Source organism: Polistes dominula, unplaced genomic scaffold (assembly GCF_049000335.1).
Source record: "Polistes dominula isolate Pdom_NZ unplaced genomic scaffold, Pdom_raw_medaka contig_15, whole genome shotgun sequence".
Classification (NCBI taxonomy): domain Eukaryota; kingdom Metazoa; phylum Arthropoda; class Insecta; order Hymenoptera; family Vespidae; genus Polistes; species Polistes dominula.
This window is the reverse complement of record NW_028300915.1, coordinates 8,322,602-8,342,237: the sequence shown is the minus strand read 5'-3', so window position 1 is coordinate 8,342,237 and position 19,636 is coordinate 8,322,602. Positions and strand designations below refer to the sequence as shown.

Below are 19,636 nucleotides of genomic sequence, written 5' to 3'. Positions count from 1 at the left end.
AGAAGAAGAAGAAGAAGAAGAAGAAGAAGAAAGGTTGAGAAGAGTCGAGCTTAGTCAAATGCACGCTCAAGGGGCTCTGCATAACTTGTCGACTGCTGTCCTCCACTCTTTTGTTTCGCCTACTCTCTCGATCCTTTTATTTCCTTTGCTACTTTCATTAACTGAAACAAAGATAGAAAGAGAAAGATAGATAGATAGAAGTAGTAGTAATAGTAGTAGTAGCAGTAGTAGTAGTAATAGTAGTAGTAGCAGTAGTAGTAATAATAGTAGTAGTAGCAGTAGTAGTAGTAATAGTAGTAGTAGCAGTAGTAGTAGTAATAGTAGTAGTAGTAGTAGGTATAGAACGCAATACTACATGTCTCTGTTAACATGATTGGAGTGTCTCGTGAATATCAAGTTATCGCTACTTCCAAGAGAAAGTAAACGGCCTTAAAAGATCACCAGACATGATTTTAAATAAGGGTAATATTACTAAAGAAGCGTTCATTTCTTACTCTCCAAATATTAAGTTGAAAAATTAAATTTCTTCCTATTATTTATATGGTTGATGGCATTAGAATCACATTATTCTGGTAATTTTAATCGAATTTCTTAATACTTGTGTGTGCATTTGGAAGGTAAAATAATTAAAGAATTATCAAAGAAAAAAAAATCACATAGAACTCAGATGCGACTAAAGTGGAAATGTTGGTAACTATATTGAATTATTACATTGTTAATTATTTTTTTCTGCAATACTAAAATTATAAAAAGTATTTATTCACACCCACATATAATACACTTTAAATATTTGATTAATTTCATTCTTACAAATTATTTGATAAATCTAAGTGTTTCATTTGATTATTTCTAAGAAACAATATATCAAAAGGACCAAAAAAAGTGAATAATAATTAAACATGTATGTTCTGACCAAAAGATTCTTCAATGAAAATTCCTCTGATCATTACTTATATGCTATGAAGTGGAGAATAAAGGATTAGATTAAGGTGTAAAATAAAACACTTGATTGAGCCAAACAAAGAAACAATGCCTTTTTTTATTAGCTCGTCAGGGAAAAGCCTTGCGGCATAAAAACCCTGGATGTATTTTAATTATAACAAGAAAAGTCTGCCACGTGGTGTAACCACGTGGGAAAAATACCGTTGATAGAAATTATACTAATGGAAAGATCTCACCTCTCGCTCTCCTGAATTATAGCAATCACGACCTTAAGGGTTGTGATGTCGAATAGGCTTGCCTTCACAAGACTTAAAGATTAAGGTGATCTTTCGTTGTCCTTTGTGAATTCTTCAAGCCCTTTGTCCACTGTGGCCTCTATAATCCGTGAAGATGTGTATTCGTAAGCGTCCGGTAAAGAAATAGGAAGAATGTCCCTTTGTACCGTCCCAGCAGGGCGTACGGACTAGCGGATGGAGAAGTGGGGAGGCGAAAGGTGGGGGTAGCTAGAGGGGCGCTTCGGTAGTTACTGGTGGTTGATCGATGCTCACGATGAGTATCGATCTAGAATTTTGATGGAGGTGGACGCGCGCGAAATTTGAATTCTGCTAATTACCGTATGATCCTTTTGGATCGTACATGTAAATACATTTAGATTGAATTTTGCATAGCAATTCGTTCGGTAGTACTTGCGTTACATAATTTAGACCAAGGGGGAAATCGCCTAGTGGCGGTCACCTAAGGTTTTTCGGAAATAAAATAAAAACTATTTCGCGAAAAATGTAACTTTATTTATTAATTAGTGAAATCAGCAAACTATAGAATCAACATAAATGAACAACAATACAATTTCTGCATAAACATATTTAAAAATAAAATTTAAACTTTGGTGTAAAAAAATACAATCGCTGGAAGTGGCACCTAGTACCAGACAGATTTCATTTCGAACAACTAGCATCAGGAATGTTTAAAACATCCGGCATTGAATACATAGACTCAAACACCTGAACATTCAGGAATGTCTGAACATGCTTCATAATCCCACCCAATTAACAAATATCAAATAGACTTAAACACAGAAATTTAGCTGTAACATTGAACCTGAATTTTAGGTGACGCAATATTATTCCGTCAAAAATCGAAATCGACCGCTTCCGATTTTGCCTTGAGCGTCACTGATAAATTGGGGTCTTATGACTCTGTACTACTACGCCTCCCCGCACCCCTTTCATCCGTTTTTGAATCGTTCACATTATTATTCTTTGAGATATACAAGTGCGTTACGTAAACTCGCCCTATATTTTAATAGATAGCAAGCATTACCGATCCACATCTTACCGTAAGGAAGTTGTTGTGTTTGAAGACCCACCAGGATAAAAAAACTTTACTTTTACATTCAATTTTCTAATAAGTTCATTTCATTAGTCCAATTTGAATAATAAGTTGGATGAAAAATTATGAAAATCGTTTTAAATCAACCTATCTATTAAATTAACACATAAAGAATAGATTAGATTTACGATACTCCATTTCTAGATTAACGCAAACATATAAAAAATTCAAAAACACTTTGATATGGATTTGGTTGAAACTTCAAATATAAAACGCAAACTAACGCAAAAATGTAAACATTTTGATTTAAAGTCAATTGAAACTTACAATGCAGTACGCAAGTTGTTGTCCAATAGGAAAGCACGCATTGAAATGCATAGCGTGCATTGAGTATTATTTTATTGTACAAAAAAATAATAATACAATTCCACAAATTTCGAATCACGTATTTTAAATAAATATGCATTGAAGTATATCAATGCAATATAAAATCATAAAAGAAGAAAAAATGAAATTTAATATACAAAAATATTATTGTATTAAGGCCGTCGATACATGTAAAATAAAAAAAAAATCGAATTTTTTTTTCATAAATAGTTAGTTTACCATCTTAAAAATATGCCTGTAAATTTTTAGAATGACATTCGCATTATTTATCGATTAAAAATTCATTTAAGTGCTCCGCCTCAACTCGGCGCTAGACGCGAACGCTAAACTTGAACGTGTTTTTCTCGAAACGACTTTTTTCAAACTGACGCGCAAGATAACTTAAAAAGTTCTCAACCGATTCTTATGAAATTTAGCACACATTTTCTTTATAGTATTAGCTTCTAGTTGAATTTTAAGAATGCTACCAAAATTTTCAATAATTGCCATTTTTTATCCAAAAACCGTTAAAAAAAAGGGTCAAAAATCAGACTTTTTTGTCTGAGTCGTGCCAATTTACGATTTTTTGACTTCTTAGTTTTTCCTTAGTTCAACTAGAAGATACATGTTTTATGAACACGCTCCGACTCTTTATTTTAATTTTAGATTGCATTAATTAAAAATAAAAATCACCATGATAGGTGCGTTTTCAAACGCACCAATGAGTTTCAAAACGATTCATTTATTCCTTCCATTTTAAATAAGCCTCTGAAAAACAGTCAAAATTTAGGCGTTTACATGTATCGCCGGCCTTAAATGAATAATGAAACAAAATTGATAATTAATTAATTTCTATTGCGTGCTTTAACTAATCCTTACAATTAGCTAAAAATCTCGGAGGCACAAATGTTCACCCTGAATGGAAACAAACCCAATGTCAAGACGATCCTTACTTGCTGAAAATTAAAATTTTCACGTTAGTTCAGAAAAGTATACTACCTACCAACCAACATCTAAAAAGTGCAAACGTACACACCAACGCATTCATCCCACGTCTAGATCTTATTTCACACTTCACCAGGGTGCAAAAGCTTAAACCAGAGCGTTGCCCTGTGGCGTCCCCTTGACACTCTAGTTCAACTATGTTTTTCTAAACCCCTAAATTTTATAATATTGTTATTGGTAATACGTACCAATGCTGTAATCGGCTGTCAAAGTTAGTGATGTTGCAAAAATGACTAAATCCAAAATACTGATACAAACTAGTATATATTAGCATACTAATATAATACAATTATAGTTAAATTTCTATAAATAAATGTAGGAACTTTACTATTTGAAAAGATTATCAAAAAAATGATAAAAATTTAATATAAGTAAAAAATACAATTACATATCACACGTAACTGTACAAATAATACTCTGAATATTGAATAATGCATTAATTATAAACTTTCATGAAATAAAGTACAATAGGGACCGAGCCGCTAGACTGTCACGCCAACTGGTAACAGAAATGTGCAATAAACGGGTAATCAAAGTAAAGCAACAACACGTTATTTTCAATTTAGTTAATGTTGTTTAAATAAATATTGAAAAATTAATCGAAATGTCTCGATCAGGAAAATCTTGTTGTATCAAAGGATGCACAGAAAAATCTCGTCATAAGTGGCAAGTCGATATGCCAGTGAAATTTTATTGTTTTCCCTCGAGTAAATGTGGTGCCTCATGGAAGGATGATAAACGTATAAAGTGGATAAATGCAGTAAAAAATTATGTGTAAGTAAGAAATTATAATTATCAACAGCAGTGGCATAGTAATTTAAATATTACAAAATCAAACCGAGTAGTATTTCATTTGAATAAAAAGTTCCATACAACAATTAAATTAAAATTTATATAATAGTATCAATTTAACCTTAAAATTTCGTTGTTTTTTTTTTAGTAAAAATCCGAAAAAATGGGAGCCAAATCAACATACAAGAATTTGTAGTTCTCATTTTATAAATAATAGTAAATCAGACAACTCATATCACCCATCTTATGTTCCTTCGATTTTTCCTGGAAAAGAAAACACAAGAAATTCCATTCAACGTCTACAACGATTTGAACGGTCAAGAACACGTCAATTAAATAAGGAAATGAACGTCAAGGAATCAATATTAACTGACAGTATCAACAGTAGTATAAACAGCAATAATTCTATTGAAGATAATAATAATAATTCAAGTGACATTGAAATGAAGCAAGACGCAGGAGAAATGATAACAGAAACTGAGGACAGCTGTGATAGGGACGTGAATGTTATGAATGTTTCTCCCCCAGCCTATCGAAGTATTACTTGTCAAACTGAGGAATTCATTCCTGATATTTCAACTGATAATTGTACTTATTTTTTTTGTAATATGAATAATCATGATGGTATTAATACTGCAGTAGTCCAAGTTAATATATCTGTAAAAAAAACTGCAGATAAAATGTGTGAAACTTCGATGCTGCCTATGAAAAAAAATGTTCAAGATTCCAGTTGCGATCCAATCAATTTCGAGTCTGTACAATCTCATTGCAAAGGGTTCCATGGATTTTCATCTATTACAAGTAATGAAACTATGAGTAGCTTAACAGGTGTTACATTATCTATCTTTCTATGGCTTTTGAATCAACTCCCAGAATGTAAACGTTCTGGCATTGACAAAAAAACAAAATTATTAATTACGTTAATGAAGCTGAAAACCGGTTTGACATTTACTGCGATTTCTGTCTTATTTAATATTCATCGGACTACTGTAAATAAAATATTCGTAAAGAATTTGCAACAGTTAAATATTCTATTGAAAAATTTTATATTCTGGCCATCTAAAGCCGCTGTTCAAGCAACTTTACCTGAATCATTTAAGCTACATTATCCAGACACTCGTGTTATCATTGACTGCACCGAAGTAAACACAGAAGTTCCACCAGCAGTTAAACATCGAGTTTTAATGTATTCAGATTATAAGCATCATCACAAAATGAAATTTTTAGTAGGGTGTACTCCAAGTGGATTTATAAGTTTTCTGTCAAAGTGTTATGGTGGTCGTGCTGGTGATTGTTTTATCACAAATGATTGTGGTCTAATAGATTTAATTGAACCTGGTGATGTTGTGCTAGCAGATAAAGGTTTCCCGCAAATACAAACAACAGTGCAAGAGAAAAATGCGATTTTTATTATGCCTCCGTTTTGCAACAAAAATCAATTTACACCTGAGGAAGTTGATGAAACTTACAATATTGCTTCAGTGAGAATACACATTGAAAGAGTGAATCAACGAATAAAAGACTTTAATATTCTTTCCAAAGTACCAGTGTCACTTTTGCCTCATGTTGATGAAATTGTTTTTGTCATATGTGCTATCATAAATATTCAAAAGCCCCTGTTTAAACAAGAAAAATCAGAAATAGAATGATAAAAAAATATGATTAAATTGTAAAAATAACTAATTGTAAATTTAGAGGATAAAACGAAATCCATAATTGTAATTAAATATAATTTTTATTAAACTCTGATACATAAACTATGATCAATATCAAAATATTAAAACAAATTATTATATAACTGTTTACTAGTATGTTTTTACTTCATTTATTTGTATTATACTTAATAAATACTCTTTGAACGTAATGCTTAAAATAAAATTTTTCTAGTTTAGGAACTACCGTACTGTTTTGACCAAAAGATTCTTCAATGAAAATTCCTCTGATCATTAATTGTATGCTATGAAGTGGAGAAGAAAGGATTAGGTTAAGGTGTAAAATAAAACACGTGGTTGAGCCAAACAAAGAAACAATGCCTTTTTTATTGGCTCGTCAGGGAAAAGCCTTGCGGCATAAAAACCCTGGATGATGTTTAATTATAAAAATGAGAGTCCACCACGTGGTATTACCACGCGGGAAAATACCGTCAATATGAAATGTATATAATGGAAAGATCTCACCTCTCGCTCGCTTCGCTTACGTTCCTTAACTAACTTAGCTTAACTCTTTTGATTTCGATATGTATTCACAGGCTTCCTATAATGGACTGTAAGAATGTCCTTTTGTACTGTCCCAGCAGGGCGTACGGACTGGGGGTAAGAAGTGGGGAGGCGAGAGGTGGGGGTGACTAGAGGGGCGCTTCGGTAATTACTAGTAGTTGATCGATGCTCACAATGAGTATCGATCTAGACCTTTAATCGATGGAGGTGGATGCGCGCGAATTTTGAATACTGCTAATTACCGTACGATCCTTTCGGATCGTACACATAGTATACGATATAGGTAGTAGGTATAAAGGTATCGTTTACTTAAGGGGTTACATGGGTTTCACGGATTCAAAAAGTCGATTTTTTTTGTTGCTTATTAAAATCCACAACATCTCTAGAATATTATCCGAAAATTTCAACTTGATCCGAGTAATAGTTTCAGAGATACAGCCTTTTAAAGTTGCGCGCTCAAGGCTACCTGCTGGGCTCCGCTTGCCGTAGGTATAAAAGAGCAGCTGCTCGCCTATTGTTCATTCGTCCTTGGTTATTTTTCTCATCTTCTAAGGGTAACTAGTTGAAATACTTCATTTGGTGATTACTTGTTGAACCACGAGGTTTATTTTGAGGTTATAAGTGTCCAAAGTAAATTATATTAAAAAATGCCTAAAATTTCAAAATCTCAATTAGTGGACGGTGCTCGTAGAAAAGATCGACCCAAGAAACGGAGACAGTCGTTCAATCCTAAAAATCTTGAGCAACATGATGATTCTTTCACGAGCACATCGGCAAAAAAATTGAAAGGTGAAAATAAAGAGCACGTGCCAGAGAAAGCCACACTCCAATATTCAATCATCGATTTTCATCTTGTTTTTTCAACACTATCGTGTTTTGTGCGGTGTTCAAACATTATTGAAAGTGAAGGTGAAGAGAAATTGTGTAATGGAAAAATAACTTTTAAACAATGTTCGAAATTCGGTCTGGGATTTAAAATTGAGGTAGCATGTGAACGATGTGAGCCGAAATATATTTTATCTTGTCAAAAAATTGGCAGAATGTATGAACTAAATAGGCGGTTTATTTTTGTCATGAAATTATTGGGTTTAGGGCTTGCCGGATGCAAGAAATTTGCGATTTGATGGATATAAGCTGCTCCTTTTTGAATCAATCAACATACGATTTTTATATAGATAAAATACGGAACTGCATCATGATAATCACTGAGACACTACTCTCCACTGCTGCAAAAGAAGAAAGACAATTAACGAGTGATGAAAATGACGGTGAAGATACGATAGATGTGAGTGTTTCTGGTGATGGAACGTGGAAGAAGCATGGTTTCGCATCACTATATGGTGTGAGTTCATTAATCGGATTTTATTCGGGAAAAATCTTGGATGTAATTATTAAAAGTTCTTACTGTAAATTATGTGAGTCGTGGAAAAACAAATTAGATACTGCAGAGTATGAAGAGTGGAAGGAACAACACATTGAATCAAATGAATGTAACGCTAATCACACTGGAGCATCTGAGAACATGGAACCATCTTCTGTTATTGAAATGTTTCAACGTTCTATTGTTAAACATGGCCTGAGGTACATAAACTATATAGGAGATGGAGATTCCAAAACATACTCTGGTATTCTCAAAGCCTCACCTTACGGTGAAGATTGTGTTGTCAAGAAGAAAGAATGTGTTGGACATATACAGAAGAGGATGGGCACCCGTTTACGGGAATTAGTGAAGAAAACAGTTGAGGAAAAAATAGTAAATAGCAAAAAAATTAATAAAAAAACTCTTTCTGGTAAAGGTAAGCTGATGAGTAAATTGATTGATAAACTAACTATTTATTATGGTTTAGCAATCAGAAGAAACTGTGACTCAGTAGAAAAAATGAAAGACGCTATTGGGCTACGTTTTATCACTACAGCTCAACGGATAAAAAACCTCAGCACGAAAATTGTCCAAAAGGTTCAGACTCCTGGTGTGCCTGGCAACGAGCATCAGCAACAAACACTCTTTCATCGTTCAAACACGATTATACACCATTACCAAATGATGTTTTGACTGCAATAAAACCTATTTACGAAAATCTGAGTAAGGATGAGCTTTTGGAGCGATGTGTTGGTGGTTTTACACAAAATAGCAACGAAAGTTACAACCAGTTGATCTGGAAAATTACTCCAAAAATACTTCCAGCTGGTTCTAAGATCGTTGATATTGCTGCATTGACTGCTGCTTGCATTTTTAATGAAGGAACATCATCATTATTATTAATCATGCACTGTATAGACTAAAAACTTGGCCCAAATTCCCACGAATATGCCCGAAATGCTGACGAAAACCGTATCTGCGCCGCCGAGAAAAAATCTGCGAAAGAGACTCGTGAAGCCAGGATTCGTCATAGATAGGAACAAAAGGATGCCGAGGACATTGCAGATGCAGCAGATTCATTACTTTATGGCCCAAGAATCGACGATTCAATGTAAGTCAAGAAAAAAAATTTTTTTTCCTGTTCTATGGTCACTCAAAACTTTAAACGTGTTTTTCTCAAAACTATGTTTTCTAAGTCGGTTGTCAAGATTTCTCGAAGGCTACTCCACCGATCTGGATGAAATTTTAAACAGGTCTTCGAGATACAATTTACAAGGACTTGGACGAAGGATTTTTTTTTCAATTACAACTATTTTTTTTTTTTTTTTTAAATCAAACATCCAATTTTCAGTTTTTTTTCCTTCGTCCAATTTCTAGTTTGAAGCCTTAACTAAAACAAGTATTTTTTTTTTTCACTTCAGATGATCCTGCTTGGAGTTCTGCTGTCAACGCGAATGCACCTTTTTTCCGAGGGCTCGCCGGGAATGACGTCACAATGGCGGAGTTTTTAATATTTTTTTTTTTAAATTTCAGAAAATGTTTATTAAATATGTATCTTTAAGATAATAAAAAATTTGAATCAAATATTTCATATATTATATGAAAAAAAAATCTTGAAAATACGCCGTTTTTACCCGGATGAAACCCATGTAACCCCTTAAAAGAAACCGTTAACGATAACATTCAAGACAAGGCGATGCCGGCAATAAAAGTTAAATACATGTATGAATTCTTCTTAATTGACTTCTGACATTTGTATAATACGTTCTTTATATCTCTATAAATATTAAGGTAAATCATCAGAAATAACATGAGTCATGTACGGGGTGAAAACTGGAGACGCCCCTTAGCCGGCGCGCCGCACCGCGTCCGCGCTCTCATAATTTGCACCCTAATTTCTCACGAATGCGTCCACGTTTTCATCTGACATTTTGCATATAATTTTCTCTATATATAAACAAGACATACGCAAGTTGTCAGATATTTAATTCACATATAAATTTTCCAAAATTTTTCGCAACTTTTCCAGGTTCTGACACCCCTTTGTCGTCAACTTACACGTCTGACATTTTTCCCCGTGCTTTCTCTCATGTTTCTGGATATCTACATAAATTTTCAGCCATATTTCTAGTCATTTATTTTATTACCGAAATTAACAATTTTGGGGGCCGGCCCCCCCCCTTTAATTTTAATGAAAGCTGTCTGACGATCGGGCTACACTTTTGCCAACACCGTTCCAAACTTTTTCAGGTTAAATATTCACTCTGTAAAAAATTTTCCAAAATCGGTTGCTAGCTTTTGGTCTACAATTAATCATATAGTTAGTCTGATTTTGTAACTCTTCCGTACTCTGTACTCTCCACCAATTCACTTTTTGTAAATACCGCTCGACATAATAATTAACACATTAAATAAACTATTATTATATTCTATATCTGCATCAGTGTCTGTCCGTTCGGGTTTTTTATTATTTTATTTCTTTCAGAACTCCACATAGCATACATAAATACATGAAAAACATTTTAATAAAAATTCATCTGAACGGATTGAGAAATCTACAAATCATTTGGTGAATAATACCTTAACCCTTTCGCACCGGCTAGGACATATGCTGTCCCAGTCGGAAAAATTTTTCAATCAATTCAAAACTCAATCGTGAAATTACTGTTGTTGATAGTGCACTGTTATGAGGACATTTATGCGTCTCAAAGTCCTTCAATCTTTTAGGCATAAAAGTTATTTTATCTAATAATCGCTTGGAGGAGAAATGAACTGATCTTTGTAATGGGACGCACTTAGACTGATTTTTCGCCGTATTAAAAGGGTTAAACAAGGCAAAATGAACAAGATGAAATACCTTGTATGAAACTATTTAAGTCTCAAGATAACGTGTTGTTAAAGACTTGAGAGTGAAACTGAATCTATTTTGCAATTACTCAGAAGACTTTTTTCATTAAATGGCTGTTCTAATTAATGAACCGGGCTTTGAGCCACACTTAACTGCTAGAATCTATTCATTTGTGAATTTTGTTTATCTTCTTATTCATTTATTGATAATATCGAAGTATCGATATATTGAAATTCAGGATTAATAAACTAATTACGAAGCAATGCATATAAAACAATTTTTATATGCTTTCTTGGCACGAAATCGAGTAAATTAATACTCGATTGCACCACTAATAACACGAGAAAATAAGTAAGAAGAAAGATAAAGTGTATGAATTAACTGCACTGTTAATTAAATAAATTGAAACCGATGAAACAAGAAGATCCTGGCTTAATCTAAAATAAATACACACATATATTTATATATAAAAATCACATATATTGGGAATCACTCGCGAGCAAAATCAAATGTTTATTCACTATCGTTTATGCTCGTTTAGGACAAGAAACACATCTACGAATACAACCAGTAACCCGTGCTGATATTGGGCCTTTTATCCTTGGCATAATTGGGCACTGGAGAGACTTTAAATTTTTTATTCACTCATTACTAGCTGTAACGAATAAAAATAAAAAACGAAACATGAAAAAATGGCATTAGAAGTTTTGCTCCAAAACACTCGTCTTCCTCGCTAATGGTTGAATGATGTCGTGAAGTTAATTAAAATTAGATTAATTGTGAAATTGATAAATCGTTGAGTCGTTGAATCATTGAATGGTTGAGTCAATGAATCGTTGAATCGTTTAATCAATGATTAATTTGCAATTAAATATTTATATAAAATAAAATTAATTATGTTTCATATCATTTAAAAAATTTTTCATGAATGAAAACAACCATGATTCAAAAAATAAATGGAAAGTAATAAGTAAGATTATTTTTCAAAAAATAAATTTTATCACTACAGAATTATTTTTACAGAAATATACTAATTGCGTTAAGGGGTTATAGGTGTTTAGAATTTTCAAAAAATCGATTTTTTTTTTGCATTTTCGAAATGTACATATAATTTAAGGATCAAACGAGCCCGCCGAAGGCGGGCGAAGTTCTATCAGAATTATATAATGTCTCATTCTCGCGATTACAAAACACGTAGTACCGCTGCTTGCGCTGCGATGTCACCACAATTTCAGAGTATCCAGGAAGAAGAAAGGAGCGCCACCGGTGGCTCTCCCTGAACTACGCCCTCGTGTCGTAACGCTCATATTCTTTAGAGTGTAATATCGAGGGAAAATAATAAATTCTCAACCGGGTGGGGGTATTACCAGGGTGGGAAGTAATCCTCTCGAATGAGACATTATATAATTCTGATCGAACTTCGCCCGCCTTCGGCGGGCTCGTTTGATCCTTTAATTATGTGATGTCTCATTCTCGGGATTACAAAACACGTAGATGTTCAGAGTACATATAATCAAAAAGGGAACGAATTCTATTATTTTCCCCAGTCACATGCCCTATTTTTCCAAAAACACAGTTTCAGCCAAATTGGTATCTGCCTCTCGTAAGGGCCGATTATAAAATCTTGCGAATACTTCTGAAGATTTTGACCACCCTGCTGTAGACTTAATTACAATAATATCTAGACCTTTTCTGCACGCTGACGACGTTGACGCGTGTCTTGTGCTATACGCTGTGAACTCTTTACTCGCTCCACTATCAGATAGAACAGACTTAATCCACCTACTTATTGTCTGAGACGAAGCGTCATTGTGTGGTTTCTTCCAAGTTACTAATAATTTTTCACAATTCTTCCTCAGGTCCTTTGTCAGTTCTATATACTTTAGTACATGACTAACGATGCAAAGCTGTGACTTTTCTTTAAACGTTGGTACTTGCAGTAGTGGTTGTTTTACACCCTTTTTTGAGGTCTTAATTAAATCTCGAATTTCTATTTCTAATCCTGTTTTTGTTTCTTTTACGTCATTTAATCGTATGGCAGCTAACGTCTGCAGTCTGTGACCAGTTCCCAAGGCTAACAGTGTAGCCACTTTTTTGGTTAGTTGTGGTAGTTCTAATGACTCAACTGGACTCCACTTTTCCAGAAAATCCAATACTATTTTGGGGTCCCACGTTCTGTCATATTTAGCTTTCAACGGCCGTTGCTTGAAAACACCTTTGAAAAATCTATTCAGTAGTACACTAGAAGTCAAACTCGTCTTGGCAATCAGAGATATGGCAGCTCTCATTGAATTGAGTGTGCCATAAGAAGCTCCTGCTTGAAACCTATCAGACAAAAAATCTAACTATTCAGACTCTGAGACCTCATAGGGGTCTCGTCCTCTTTCGTTACAAAATTGCCACCACAGCTTGATAGGCTTGGAGTACTGTTTTATGGTGCTTTCTGTCAAGGACGACAACATTATCTCGGAAGTCTGAATTGAGAGGCCTCTTTGCGCGAACGCTGTCCGGATAACTTCCCGGCAACCAGAGACATTTTTCGGAACAGTGGATGATGTTGAGTCCTACAAGGAGACAAAAGCAAATGTTTATTAGGGTTAAAGACAATTGGTTCTGCTATTAACAGAGATTCAAAGATGGGAACAAAGGTTGAGTTGTCCAGAATGGTATAACTACAATGCCTTCTGCTTTTTCCTCTATGATCTTCTGTAATACCCGAGGTATCAGCGCAGAGGGAGGGAAGGCGTAAAAATACCTCTCACTCCATTCTATGGTAAATGCGTCAACGTGAGATCCTTCTGGATCTTTGTACCAAGAACAAAATTCCTCACATTTTGCATTTATTCTTGTAGCAAACAAATCAATTATCGGTTTGCCGTACGTCTGAACTATCCTTAGGAAGGCAAACTCTGCAAGTTCCCACTCAGTATACATATTAGTCAACCTTGATTCCTCGTCCGCCTCTGTATTCTCCTTAGATGGGATATACGAAGCAAAGACCCATAAATTTCTTGCTTCGCACCATTGCCAGATTGTTTTGGCTAGTTTATTTAAATGTGGGTATTGGATACCACCCATGCGATTCACGTAGGAAATCGCTGTAGTATTATCCATTCTCAGGAGAATTCTGCAAAGAGAAAGGTCAATAGCAAAAACTTTTAACGCTAAAAAAGCTGCCAGTAACTATAAGAAATTAATATGCAATTCTCTTTCTTCGCCGGACCAAAACCCATGTGATCGGCTTCCGTCACAAGATGCTCCCCAACCTGTCCGCGACGCGTCTGAATAGATTGTTCTTTCGTATTGGTGAGCTCCAAAAGTGTTTACCGAAGAACCAATATGTTCTTCCCACCATGCAAAATCCTGAGCTAGATTTTTACCTAGTTGGACTTTTCCTTCATAATCATCGTCATTTTCTAGCAAACCCAGGTATTTTACTCTTTCAAAATTTTTGGTATATAACCAGCTGTACTTAATTGCTGGGCAGGCTGTTACTAAACTGCCAATAAATTTCGCCAATTCTCTAATCTTGCACTCTTTTTTTCTCTCGCATTTTCCTAGTGAGTTCCAAGATCTCTACCCTTTTAATTTCTGGTAACTCAAGTGTCAACCGTTCTGAGTTAATGCAGAACCCCAAAAATTGACACTTTTTGCTAGAGACCAAAACACTCTTCTTCCTATTTATAATAAACCCCAAAGATTCGAGCAATTTAATTGTTCTTGCTATATTCTTACTGCATGATGGTAGATCAGGGCCAATGCACAATATGTCGTCCAGGTATGCTACTGACAAAAACCCACGTTTACGTAAATAATTTAAGATAGGTTTTAAAACTTTCGTAAAGACGAATGGAGCTGTAGCCAAGCCAAATTGCAGACAGAGAAATTCGTATAACTGAGAATTGAAGCGAAATCTTAAAAACTTTCTGCTAGAAATATTCATGGGAATTAAGAAATAGGCATCTTCTAAGTCTATGTTTGCTAAGAAATCTCCCTGAGAAAGTATTTTTGATACTAGTTTAATGTCCTCTAATTTAAAGTGAGTTGTCTCAATAAAAGTATTCAAGTTCTTTAAATTTAATATAAATCTCTTCGAACCATTTGTTTTGTCTACTAAAAAGTACGAAGATACAAATTGGCCCTCTATATCAACGCAAGGTTGAATTGCACCGAGACTTAATAACTTATCAATAGTATCCTTGCAGTCTTTCATATCTTGCAGGGAATTTATAAAACCCTTTGGCTCAATTACTTGATATACTGGTTTAACAAATTCAATCTGATAACCCATTATACAACTTACGACAAAGTCATTATTTGTGATCTTTCTCCATTTATTTTCAAAGAACCTTAACCTTCCTGCCTTTGATGGTACCTGTCCACCTTTACAATCGACTTTGTAGACTTAACTCTTTCAGATAAGTCCTCTCCAAACAAGAATTTATCAGGTTTTGACTTTTCTAGGACCTCTTTTATATTTCTTTCTATCTAATCTAACTATCTATCTATCTATCTAACCCAATCTCATAAAACAATATGTCCCACCACTCGTGTGGACGCATTGCCAACTTTGTAGACCAATATGTCCCCACACTCTTTTATTATCTTTTTTTTTTTTATTATGTCCCACCACTCATGTGGGCGCTTTTTCAGTCTTAGCACAATATGTCTCACCACTCGTGTGAACGCATTGGCACTGTTAGAACAATATGTCTCACCACTCGTGTGAGCGCATTGCCATCTTTTTTGTACAATATGTCTCACCACTCGTGTGAGCGCATTGCTATTCTTTAGAACAACAAAAAAACCAAGCTTACCAGACGATCGTGTTGAAACCTGTAATGGCGCCACGCTATTCTGGACGCCACGCAAAGCTTCCTCCAATTCTTTTATTTTTTATTTTTTTTTTTTCACATTCTCTCTTCTCTTTCCACTCGTTCACTCTTCCTTTTATTCTTGGACATCTTCGTTTCTTAATCACTTCTCTTCCTGTCTTTCACTGTCTTTCAATCACTCTTCTTCTTTTCTTTTTTTTTTTTTTTTTACTCTGATGTTGTGATGCTATCGAGCACAAAAAACGTTATGAGCGTTACGACACGAGAGCGTAGTTCAGGGAGAGCCACCGGTGGCGCTCCTTTCTTCTTCCTGGATACTCTGAAATTGTGGTAACATCGCAGCGCAAGCAGCGGTACTACGTGTTTTGTAATCCCGAGAATGAGACAACATATAATTACGTATATTTTCTGAAAATTTGAAGCTAATCCGATAAATATTTTCGGAGATATAGCTGAATTTGTAAGGCCACGTCAGAGTGTAAAGTCGTGCGTTCAGTACCAAATTTTTCGTGGTACTAAATTTCCAGTACCAAATCTTTTGTAGATAATAAACTTTATATTTGTTATTTTTTATAATATTCAATTTCTGTGAAACAGATCCTGCGATAAACCTATGAAATAAAATATCATGAAATACGATAGGCAGCAGAGATAAGATATTGTTTTCCTAAATATTAAGTATTTGCTGCGATAAGTGATTATGTGAAATGTAACTCTTGTGACGGAAAAATAAAATTTAAAAATGCTTCTCCCGGTGGACTTGGTTTTACAATCGTGTAGTGTGTGATAAGTGTGAAAATCATGTTAATGGTGTAGTTGGCAGCAAGCGCTAGCAACAGACACATTATCTTCTTACACCCATGATTATCCAACTTTACCAGCTGATGTTGCTAAAGCTATATATCTAATTTATAAAGACCTTAGCAACGTTAAATTATTGGAAAGGTGTGTTGGTGGATTTACACAAAACAATAATGAGAGTTATAATCAGTTAATATGAAAAATAACTCCACAAATTGTTCCATGTGGCTCTAAAGTTGTTGAAATAGCGGCTTTCATTGCAACTGGAATGTTAATGAAGATACAAAATGATTATTGTACTTTATGAATGCATTAGAACTTTCATTAGACACCGCAGCTCATGTTAATGTCGACAAAGAGGACGCAAAGCGTGTGACGATCTTCGACGCGAGAGCGCATGGGAGCACGCGAGAAGGAAGAATGGCTCGACGGCAACACCAGCTGGACTTATTAGAAGCTACCTATACTGCAGAAGGTTCCTCTTATGGTCCTGGAATAAATGATACCATGTAATTTAAAGAAAAAAAAATTTAACTATGTGTAAACTACTTCTGAAACTTTAAACGCTTTTTTCTTAAAACGGCATTTTCAAAGACGGTGATCTCATTTTCTCAGAGATGGCTTACCCAATCGGTCTCAAATTTTTACACAATCTTCTTAGATATATTCCTCAGGTATTAATCGAAGGAATAAAATTTAAAAAAATTTTTACTATTTTTTTTTAACAATTTAGAGCAAAAATTTCAGACAAAAACGAAAATTTTTTTTCAAATAGACGCCATTTTGTCAAAAATCAAAATTTTTATTATTCCTTCCGTTTAATACCTGCATTAATCCATCCTTTGAAAGAATCCACTACATTTTTTGATTTCACATAATCCAAATCGCCGAAATGGAGATTACCGCCAAGCGCCTTTTTTGGAGGTCTTTCAAGAGATCATCTACAGGAGCGGTGCACATCAATATTTTTACATGATCGACGCGCTATTGTATTCTTTAAAAAAGGCTCTTTTTGAATTACCATAACTTGTAATTGAAAAATAAAAACTGTTTCTATAAAAAATTCATAAAAAAACGTCTTTTTTGAGCCTCGTAACATTCTATAACCCCTTAATACCTATAGAAAAGAATAGAATAGAATAATCATTTGAACAATTAATTAGAATCGATTGAACGTGTCTTGAATTATTTATGTAAATTTAATACAATAATAAATATAATAAATTCAAATAAATAAAATTTTCTTCCCTCCGGACGAAAAGCGTCAACTTTTCTCCCGCTGTTCAAAACGAAGTTGCCGCTTTCCGCCTACGTCGAGCAGAAAAAATGTATACTCAATATGGGCAGTAAATAAGAAAGCCTCAGAGCACATGTTTATTGACCTCGGCTTCGCCTCGGTGAACAATTACATGTACTCTGAGACATTTCTTACTTTACCTCCCCAGGTGAGTAATATACTATTAAACAACAATCGCAACGCATAATTAAATAATTAATTCAATAAATAATTTCATTCATATTACAATTAATTAACAAAACGAGAAGTTAAAATTTTCTAATAGATCGAACTTCATCCATTGGTCCGACAGTGCATATAAATTCTACGGACACCGTAAGCAATATCTATTACTGGTTCTCACCACGATAAATTGCTGTGTCCCAAATCCATTTGGAAATGAACGAATAAATTCCTAAAATTATAGAAAAAACGAAAGAAATAATTGCATATAATTATATAATATGTTCTAATATCGATTGGTATATTTCAATGGTTTTTCTGAAACCACAGAAAAAATGGGGTAATAGTAAACGTTTTTCCCTAAAATCATAAGAAGAATACTATAGTAAAAATCTTTCTGAAACTATAGACAAATATAAGATTCTCTAATTCTAATTAAAAATCTTCTTATCAAATTTCAAGATATTTACACCATCGGCAATGACTGCATAAATCTGTAAATCAAATAAAATTTAATTAGATAACCAATTTTGTAATAAAGTATTATTTAATTTATTATTTAATTATTCAGGAATTAATTCTTACACGAAGTGCGAAAACGTCATGTCTCTACAACGTTCAAAATCAAAATAAAATGTATACATATATTAAGTCACCTGTCCTCTCTTGTTCAACATAGCCTATCATTCCGGAATGTTTTTCTATGTGTACTTCATAAATTACGAATTTCCTGGAATTCACCGAGGAATATAAACATAATAAAAAAAAATGCTTGCCACTTTTAACTTTGACCTCCACCTTCGCATAGTTTTCATTTTCTCTATATATACATTTAATCGTATGGATCATTATCCAAAATAAAAAGTAAATATTCATGTTATAAAATAAACTCCTACAAATAAAAAACATAGAATGAGAATGTATTGAATGCTATTTTTTATTGATGTATTTTTAAAGATAGACTTTAATTTATTTCTGTGTGCGTTTACATTGATTCTTTTATTGAAATTATCTTAAAAATAATTATCAAATGTAAATGTAGCCTAATAGAAACGCATGTCCTTATTAAATGTATTAAATTACTAAGAGAATTTAGATAATTAATAAATATATTTATGTATATATCGGTTATTAGATTAAAATTATAATAAATCATTGTTAAATGTATCCCAAATTTGTAATAAACTAACTACAATACATGTACATACTAAAACATCATTAAGACTTCATACTTATCCTAAGAGTCTAGAATATGTTTAGCACATTAATTATTTTATTCCATTCCTGGTAGTTAAATAAATTACATTTTATTTGAGGTATGTTTAGAAGAATTACTCCAGAGAAAATAATCTGTAAAGTAATTATTAATTACGAATATATTTAATATACATACGCGATATCCAATGAAAAGATTTTAGAAGAAAGTATGATTTTATCATAAGAAGCATGTGATAAATTTTAATACTTAGGCTTTATTTTCTAGTAATTTTATTCTCTTAGTCTATTATTGTGCTAGTAAAACATTTTTTCAATCATTCTGATGAATGACGGCTGCCTCATATTTCTCCTGTCTTCCTTCGTAAGTTAAGATATATTTGATACTTTTGAAAATTTTGTTACAAAACTTAGAAGAATGTAACTCAGATTGTTAAACAAATTTTAGATTTTAATGAACGTTATTCA

The 19,636-nt window shown here is 33.6% G+C and overlaps 2 protein-coding genes, 1 long non-coding RNA gene and 1 pseudogene across 3 annotated transcripts in view; 3 read left to right on the top strand and 1 right to left on the bottom strand.

Annotated features, from left to right (window-relative positions):
* Positions 1–19,636, top strand: part of LOC149033233 (uncharacterized) — a 281,299-nt gene that overhangs the window by 203,605 nt on the left and 58,058 nt on the right. The gene's annotated exons all lie outside the window — the stretch shown is intronic.
* Positions 4,151–6,298, top strand: LOC149033236 (uncharacterized). Its single transcript, XM_089170256.1, has 2 exons — positions 4,151–4,416; positions 4,583–6,298. Exons 1-2 carry the CDS (start codon positions 4,247–4,249, stop codon positions 6,081–6,083), a joined length of 1,671 nt encoding a protein of 556 aa, XP_089026382.1. The 5' UTR covers positions 4,151–4,246; the 3' UTR covers positions 6,084–6,298.
* LOC149033235 (uncharacterized) lies at positions 13,195–15,885 on the bottom strand. Its single transcript, XM_089170406.1, has 2 exons — positions 15,676–15,885; positions 13,195–13,985 (listed from the first exon to the last, which is right to left on the bottom strand). The coding sequence occupies exon 2, from the start codon at positions 13,970–13,972 to the stop codon at positions 13,478–13,480; it is 495 nt and encodes a 164-aa protein (XP_089026532.1). The 5' UTR covers positions 13,973–13,985; positions 15,676–15,885; the 3' UTR covers positions 13,195–13,477.
* On the top strand, positions 16,502–17,007 carry LOC149033234 (uncharacterized; annotated as a pseudogene).

Excerpts from the sequence above, each read along its gene's own strand:
- LOC149033236 (XM_089170256.1), top strand. The coding sequence starts at position 4,247 with ATGTCTCGATCAGGAAAATCTTGTTGTATCAAAGGATGCACAGAAAAA. Across the intron at positions 4,417-4,582 it reads AATGCAGTAAAAAATTATGT|TAAAAATCCGAAAAAATGGG; the intron begins GTAAGTAAGAAA and ends TTTTTTTTTTAG.
- LOC149033235 (XM_089170406.1), bottom strand. The coding sequence starts at position 13,972 with ATGGATAATACTACAGCGATTTCCTACGTGAATCGCATGGGTGGTATC.